This window comes from Haliotis asinina, chromosome 2 (genome assembly GCF_037392515.1).
Source record: "Haliotis asinina isolate JCU_RB_2024 chromosome 2, JCU_Hal_asi_v2, whole genome shotgun sequence".
Classification (NCBI taxonomy): domain Eukaryota; kingdom Metazoa; phylum Mollusca; class Gastropoda; order Lepetellida; family Haliotidae; genus Haliotis; species Haliotis asinina.
In genome coordinates, this window is record NC_090281.1 from 14,147,092 (window position 1) to 14,156,336 (window position 9,245).

Consider the following 9,245-nt stretch of genomic DNA (forward strand, 5'->3'; position numbering starts at 1 on the left):
TTGTATGTAAAATAATATTTAAAGTTCGTAGGGTTTTTGGAAAGTGAACCTTGTATTGTTTCATCATCTCATTTTTGGTTGAAGCTACCTGTGGTATGGTATTTTTGTGGTTCTGCTGAGGACAGGTGAATCGGCATAGTCCCCCCTCAACCACTCACCCCCCACACACATTGTGTACCTGAACACAATGGATCAGTTTGTCTCTGTTCAACAGGCATGTGTCAGGTTCTTTAAAAATGTTAACGTGAGTGTTGATTGTGTAGGTGACATAGGAGATGTCTGGCGGAGGAAGGCGGCTTTACCGCCACAAGTGTGTGTATTCAGCCATGGTTACTGATCTATAACAGTTAAGGAACATGTTTATTAAATGAGCTGTATGTATGTTAAACTTCCTGGTAGCGACATTCTGTACCATCTGTTTGATTAGCTTAATAATAAGGAAGGTGTGAAACTTTATGGATACAACCCTATTGACATTTGGACATGATGAAAAGAAAGGTAACTCTAAATGTCATCTTGAGAGATTTTTATTACACAATAGACTGATGTACACCTGCACTGCTGGAGTCACACTCCCAACTCGGGTCACAGTTTCAGAATTTTCCTAAAAGGAAAATTCTCCATAACAAAGACATCCATCACGCAGTGTGACTTTCTCTTCCTCATGTGGTGTGCTTCATTTATAATATGAGATGATTCATGACACACATCCCGGCACTTCAAACAAGCTTTTGTTTGATATATGACCAAAACGTAACAGTTTTATTTGTGTGGCCTCTTCAGGGTATGTGCCACTAATGCTTAGTTTCTGAAAAATATGGAACATAAAAAGTAGCAAAATCTAGACTTGTCTGATAACTGATAACTATAGCATTAGGGAAGACAAATACAGTATGGTGTACACACTAGGAGACCAGTTAGGACTTAAAACTTGTCGTCAATTCTCCAAACCATTGGCGCCTACACGCTCATGCATAACATTGTTAGTGAAAATAGCACACCTTGAGACAAATCTACCCTAACAAAACAATCTCAAAGTAAGCAATATCTTACGATGGTTTGCTGCTATTCATAGAACATGAAGAGAAATTAGGAACTGAAAAACGGCGGAAAAACATATCAATATATCATGAACATGCAACATGGGTTTCCTTTGTTTCACAGCGTGAAAAATATTTCTGGTGTCCACCGCAGTCATTCTCCTGGAATATAGCCAACTCAATCTTAAAGCTAGACTCACTCACACAGACTTTGTCTCTCATTACAAATCTACAGCAAGATCTGACTGGTTAACATGACTGGATGCAACGTCAGTGGTGTCAAGGAGAGTACGGCCACAAAAGCGATGGAAAAGTGTTTGAGTTAGAGACAGGTTACATCTTTTGCATTTCCTAACAGATGGAAGACACTGATGGACGCGGTGATCGAAACGTGACATGACGTTAGACATCAAACTCAAAACTGAAGAAATATTTTTGACGCATGTTCAGATCCACTTCAAAACATATTCAAAGAATCGTTGCCAGGCTACATTTTCTACCAGTTCTTCCAGAACAAACACATTATCTCCATCCAGAAGCTGAGTGAGTAATGGTGGCAGAGGCTGATGCAAGATGGTGTCCGAATATACAATTATTAGTCTCTTGGGCATGTTATTGTTGCATGTATAGACCCCTGACGACAGTGTAAAGGAACACATCTCGTCCTGAAGAAAACGCTCTGTTACATACAGGACAGTCTTCCAACTGTTGTGAATACAATTGATAATTTCTTCAGCTGTACAAACACCCACATCGAAGTCCCTGTCTGGTATACAAAGTCGCAAACCTCTCTCTACCTCCACCTTCTGTTGAAACGTGGTACACACCCACTGATAATTCTCATATTGAGAATAGTAAATAAATATGTCATACTTAAAATCTTGTCTTCGTGGGACAAAATAATCAAACCCTACAAACCTCAATATCCAGTATTTTATAGAGATTGTGTTTTTCAACACCAAATGGCAAACGACAAGACCTGAAATCAGTACACACATCAGACAAACTGAAAAGGAAAGCCAGATTTTACCGTAGCAAGATCTCCAGTGTCTCCCAAAGGAATTGGTAATATTTGAAAGTTTAATGAGATGACCCTCGGTATTGAGGCAGCTGTACGACTCAAAATGTCGAAACTGGATATCTGTGTCAATTATCCATATCAGAAAGTCCAGGGTTCCACACCCACAAGACAGGATGTTTCCATCAAGGTCAAGTGAAATGGATTGGGAATCTGTCACCCTTTGATCTAACATTGTCCTGGTGTTGGTGCTCAGAAAACTGATAGAATTAAATGAAAGATCTACATGAGCAATGCTCATCATTCCAGACAAGTCAATGGGCACATCTTCAAACTTATTGTGACTTAAGTTTAAATATTTTAACGTCTTAAGATTCCCGAAAATATGAACATACATTCTATAAAAAGCGTTATGGGATATGTCTAAAGAGTGGACGTTTATGAGAGGATTAAACAGTGTTTGTGAACTCAAATTAGTCATCAAATCAGTATCAAAATGGACATTTTGAAGAAACAGTGTCATGACGTTTGGGAATGATTGAAAAATTGTCAAGGGTATTTTCTGAAAGAAATTCCCTGATAAATCAAGATAACTAACATGCTCCAAGCCAAAGACACGTGCTGTACCCGTTGTTATAGCAGAAAAAGAAAGATCCAAATACCACAAGTTATTACCTCCCTGAAAGCAGATGCTATTTACGTCAAACGTTCTTCCATGTGCTCCTGAGCCAGTTAATGAAAGTTTTTCCAAAGACGGAGGAAGAAATAATGTCAGGTTTCCGAGAAAGGGTACCATTGGGAAGTTTTGGGAATGTTGATCTAGTCCATTACCATGATATTCTCCAATTATCTGATTTGACATATCCAGTACAGTAAGGTTAATAAATTCAGAAACATGAAACAACCAGCTGGGGTCACCTTTTATAGCATTGTGGCTAACGTCAATATATCGTATACAACTCTGAAACGGTTCCTGCAATAACGCACGGCTTTCAATTATCACCATGTCATTATTCCTTAGAATCAGTCGCTCAACACATATAGTATTAAGGTAACGTGTCATCTCAGACGTGAGCACGAGAGTTTTATTCTTCACAACACCTTGAAAAGTGACAGGATATGTACTCACATGTGCGAAATCTATTTCGGTGATATTCCTTCCACTGAGTCCTTTCAAACTTAGTAAAGATTCATACAGGCCAAAAGGAGCAGTCTCTCTGGCAAGCAGAAACTTCAGTTTATGAAGAGGTAAGAAGACATTGTCATCCACAAATCTAAGATTGCCACACTCTGACAATGATAGGTTGCTCAAAGGGGTTTTCTTAAAATTGACAAATGCATTTTTCCCTAAACGTCTAATGAGACATGGTAATCCAAAACTGAGATTCCTCAGACTCTTCATTTGTTCAAAGCCAGGTCCAAACACAGGTTCAGCAGCCCCATCAATGATCAGTGACTCGAGATGGCGAAGATCAGCAAATGTAGCATCAGGATATGCCAATGAAGTAAACTGCACCTTCATTCTGCTCACACAGAGTGTTGTCAGAGATGTCAGGTTTTGGAATGTTCCAAGAGGAAGAGAGGAATAAGAGAAGTTCAATTTATTCCCATCCAAGTTTAGTTCTTGAAGGACAGGCAGGTTTTGCAGAGCACCTTTCTCCAGAAACTCTATGTTGTTATCATTAACGAGTAGTGTATGTAATGAAGGAAGGCTGGGTAGTGATCCTATCCTGAGGTTTGGTAAGTTGTTGTAACCCAGATTAAGGATTGTAGTGTTTCGTGGAAATCCTTGTGGGACTCGGTTGAAACCACAACGTGAACAGTCCACTGTTGTTTCATTAGTTTCGTGGTGTATGTTGCATTTCTTAAGGTCGGAATGTTGTTGGTGACACATTGATGTCATCAGAGTAAAAAACACAGACCAAACCAAACAGTAGATCTTGACTGGCATCATTCCTGTCAACAAAGTGGTGTCAAGTAAGTGGAGTACACTAACATGGTGGTGTTTTAAAACTGCTCACATAATGTTTTCCTTCCCTAAATGGGTAACATATACTTGCAAATGACTCCTTGAAAATGCAAAACAAGTTCTTGTCGCCCGTTCCTTCACTTTTTATTGCGAATATAAGGTGTGATGCCCAGTAGCAAAGGCTGCCATTGTATGGTCCTTCTCGGGGTCAATACTTCAAGTCCCCATGGTCCCTGTGGACCAGTGAAAAGTTTTCTAGCTCGAAAACTAATATATATGTAATGTAGAGTCAGTGAAACCCTGATGATAATCACAAACACCATACCAACTCTGAGAGGTTTTGCATATTTTTTCCCTTAAAAATAAAATAGTTGATTAACAAACTATCCTTAAATGTTGACACACTTCACTATTTGTTACGAGGGAGGAGTGCAGAGAAAGGGACAGCCATGCGTGCGAGAAAGCATGGAGACGGGACAGCGGCAGGTTAATGAGTAAATACCTTCCTCGGCACTTGCACGTGCTTCTTGAACACCTCCCTGGGTCTTTCCCTGTACTCCTCCTTGGTAATAAAAAGTGAACTGTGCATTTTAATGATAGTTTGTAAAACAACTTTTTTTATTATTGGAACAAAGATTCCACAAAACCTGACAGAGTTGGCATGATGTTTTGATTATGATCAGCGTTTATTGAGTGTGTTATGTTTAGTAGCATTTTTAGAGTTTCATTGCAATTCATCGGCACGTTTTCAGTCAAACGGACTTTAATGAGTAATGACTTCAGTGCTTTGTGGGTGGTGTGGGAGCTAGCCCAGTGGTCAATCCTGTCGCTTAAGACTCAGGTTCGTTTCCCTACATGGCTACAGTCCCTCGCCGTGATACCGTTAGGATATTTCCAAACGCGGTGTAAAAGTACTCACTCAATACTTCAATGGAAAATAAAATATTAATAGTGATACAATCTATTTTAATGGTCACATTTCGGTATCATGTGTAATACAATGTTGCAACTCTTTACACGAAGATGTTATTACATACATTAGACATAAACTCATGACATATATCCACGACGTATTAACGATACTAAGTGTATATCGCCACATACCTCTATTTCCCGCTCTCAAACGGCATTCATTCTTTGTTGTGTTCATTGCTCCAAACTGACTGTAATAAGACGTAAGGGTATAGTACACGCCACAACCAGTCCTACGTTCTGCTGTGTTGATTCGGGAGAAGAAATTGAAACGGGGAAGTGTTAGATGTGCATTAACACTGAATGGTCTCACAAGGTTATTCGGGTTCTATATTGATCAACAGAAAGCTGTATGTTTCTTTGTTGTATAGCGCCTCATTCAGCAACAATTCGTAAGCTTATTGGTGGCGACGTCTTTTTTTCATCTTGGATAAATGTCATCAGTTTGTGTCAAATGCATTTTAATAACATCTTCGTGAAAACAGTTGTTATTACACATAATACCGAAATGTCACCATTAAAACAGATTATATGACTTAATGTTCTATTTTCTACGGAAACGTATAAGGGCCACACAAATTAGTCAAAAATGTGTATAGTCTCAGTATCTCATACGTAGGACTTAATACGACGCATCTCTTACGTAGGAGACATTAAGTCCTACGTAGGCGATACTAAGTCCTACGTAGGAACTAATAAATACGTAGTCCTACGTAGGAGATAATAAGTCCTACGTCGAAGATAATATCTTCTGCGTAGGACTTAGTACTTAATACATAGGAGATATTATCTCCTGTAGGAGATGCTTTATATATGTCGCCGCATACTTCAGTCAACTGTTCTAACCTAAATTTTGGAAAATATTCCATACTGTTTAAAGGTACTGTTTACACATGAACTGATGTGTAGTAAAACAAATTCGTAACGTTGACAAGATTAGTTTCATGCGCTCAACCACAGGCAACCTCTAGCGCAAATGGAGTTGCGCAGCATAGAGAATATGACAAGTCTTCTTATATGCGAGGGAAGCGAGCATAGTTTGGCAACCTACTACCTTCGCTTCGGATCGATCGTCGCATTCAACACTTTTCTTCCCTAGTCAAGTCAAGTAAACAATCATAGGAAGACAAGGAAAACTTTCGGAAGACGTGTCATAATGAAAATTTCATATCAGAACACACCCCAAATAAGTTGATTTATGACTCGTGCACCCCAGTCCTGTGTCTGCCACATTATGTAATTAGGCACGTGTGATACACATGCCATGTTTTATATCTGTGGGCTGCAAACAAACTACATTCATTTTTTTCGGATGACTGGATCTGACGGAAACTGGTGCAAACTCTTGACACTTTCAAGTCCTGCTTTGTACTTGGACGAATGACAGATTCCAGCTACGCAGTAGTTTACCATCTCTACTGACATGATTTTTGACTGGATCGAGCACAAATTCAGAGAACATGTATTTTCCAAACCCAACATCTCTATATACATTCTTCGTGCACAACGACTTCTTTTAGTGTATATGATTTTGTTTAACTACAGTATATGAATCCATACTGAATGAACCTGAATGTGATACACTGTATTGTTTAACAGCTAACCATCCAAGAAACTAACAGATGGCATATTGCGTTACAATAGGGTTATGTCCTGTGTAGGGCTGCGCTGGCACTTCACTGACCCTGACTACTTCAGCCATATCGTGCCCAAGAATATTGTAAATTTAGAAACGAGTAAATAAGAATAATATACTAACATGTCTTCAAAGGGCAATAAAACAACTAGATTATCGCAGAAATAGTACAGACTAGTACAGTCTAGTATCTAAAATTTTTTAACAACAAATGACAATACAATATAAAAACAGCCCTTAGCCTGTCAACAACTGAAGATAGATCACCAAACTACGGACCATGGGGACTTGTAGTACTGGCCCGAGAAGGACTATACAATGGCGGCCTTTACTACTGGCCAACACACCTTATATTGACAATAAAAAGTCAAGTAACGGGCGATAAGAACTTGTTTTACCATTTTCCACAAGTCATCTGCAAAGTACCTGCCTGTCCTTCAAGAATTATACTTGTATGGGAATAAATTGAACTTCTCTTATTCCTCTCTTCCTCTTGGAACATTCCAAAACCTGACATCTCTGACAACACTCCGTGTGAGCAGAATGAAGGTGCAGTTTACTTCATTGGCATATCCTGATGCTTCATTTGCTGATCTTCGCCATCTTGAGTCACTGATCATTGATTGGACCTGGCTTTGCACAAATGAAGAGCCTGAAGTGTCTCTGTTTGCGATCTCCTCGCCTTCTCAAACTTTCAGTGAAAGACGCATTTGTCAACTTCAGGGAAACACCATTGAGCAACTTATCACTGTCAGTGTGTACCAATCTTAGATTTGTGGATGACAATATTTTCTTTCCTCTTCATAAACTGAAGTTTCTGCTTGCAAGAGACACTACTCCATTTGGACTGTATTAGTCTTTACATAGTGTGAACGACTTTTCACATGTGAATACACATGATGTGACCGTCCAAGGTGTTGTGAAGAATAAAACTCTCGTGCTCACGCCTGGGATGACACTTTACCTTGTAACCAAATGTGTTGACCGACTGATTCTTGGAGGAATTAGCATAGTCGTAATTGAAAGTAGTGCTCTATTGCAGGGACCGTATCAAAGCTGTTTAAGATATTTTGACATCAGTCACAATGCCCTAGAAGGTGAACCGAGTTGGCTGAGTCATCTCCCTGAATGTATTAATTAACCTTGCTGCACTGGATGTGTCACATGAGATGAGTGAACTCTATGTTGGTTATGGACAAGAGCAGTATTTTCAAGGCTTACCAACATTCCAAAACGTTTTGGAAACATGACATTTTGTCTTCCTCCGCCTTTGGAAAAACATTTATCAAGTTGTTCAGGAGCACATGGAAATTTAACGGAACTAACATCAGCTTTCTTGGAGGTAAAAACTTGTGGAATTACTATCTTTCTCTCTCTTCTATAACAACGGATACAGCACGTGTATTTGAATTGGAGCATGTAAGAAATCTTGATTTATCAGAGAATTACCAATTCCTTTTGGAGACACTGGAGATCTTGCTACGGTTAAATTCGGCTTGTCCGATTTTCAGTTTGTCTGATTTGGGGTACTGATTTAAAGTCTTGTCGTTTGTCATTTTGATGATGAAAAACACAATCTCTTTAAAATAATGGATACTGATGTTGATACAGTTTCCTCGTTTTGTGCCACGTAGAAAAGATTATAAGATGAGATTTTAAGTGTGACATACTTATTTACTATTCTAAGCATGATGACTATCAATGGGTGTGTGCCACGTTTCTACAGAAGGTAGAGATAGAGAGAGGTCTGCGGCTTTGCATACCGGACAGGGACTTCGATGTAGGTGTTTGTGCGGCTGGGTAAATTATCAGTTGTATTCACAAAAGCTGGAAGACTGTCCTGTATGTAACAGAGGCCTTTCTTCGGGACAACATGTGTTCCTTTACACTGTCATCAGGTGTCTATGAATGCAACAATAACATGACCAAGAGATTAATACTATCTCAGCTTCTGGATGGAGAAAATGTGTTTGTTCTGAAACAGATGGTAAAAAATATAACCTGGCAACGATTCTTTGAACATGTTTTCAAGTGGATCTGAACATGCGTCATAGATATCCATCTGTTTTGTTTCATTGATAATAGTTGGTGAGTTTGAGGGGTATTCCTCAAATGGAGGCACCCGTGAACGGCCACCTCCTCGTGGTGGGTGCTGGGTAACGCCAAGAGCCGTTCAAACCCCCTTGTGGACCCGGGTCAACTAGGTCCATAGCACCCCATTGCTGGTTGCAAGGAGCAACCAAATTGGGCAACCTGTTTGCCGTGGGTTGCGTCCCGTGTCGATGGAGGACGGTAGTCTGGTGGTTGAGGGCAGCAGGAGCCTGAACCGTGTTCCTGTTGTTCAACACACCACTTCGACCCTTACTTCACCTAGACGGGTGGTAGAATCGGCCCGATTCTATCAATCGGCTGGTCACGCCAAGCCCTGTGTATGGACTTGTACGTCACTCCACAAATTTAATTTGAAAATGTTTTACATTTGGACTTGGTACATTTATACATATCAAATGTCAATGAATTGCAATGTGATGTTTTGTTCTTTGCCTAGAGTCTTATGCGGTGGCTCATGGGTCAATCTGGTGGATTAGCTATTTATAACTTTTCTGTTGG

The 9,245-nt window shown here is 39.7% G+C and overlaps 1 protein-coding gene and 1 pseudogene across 1 annotated transcript; one reads left to right on the plus strand and one right to left on the minus strand.

Annotated features, from left to right (window-relative positions):
* Positions 1 to 1,486: 1,486 nt before the first annotated feature.
* On the minus strand, positions 1,487 to 4,012 carry LOC137273265 (toll-like receptor 3). The gene has a single exon (XM_067805808.1). It carries the CDS (start codon positions 4,010 to 4,012, stop codon positions 1,487 to 1,489), a length of 2,526 nt encoding a protein of 841 aa, XP_067661909.1.
* A 2,635-nt stretch (positions 4,013 to 6,647) lies between these two features.
* Positions 6,648 to 8,676, plus strand: LOC137271583 (toll-like receptor 6; annotated as a pseudogene).
* The last annotated feature ends 569 nt before the right edge of the window (positions 8,677 to 9,245 follow it).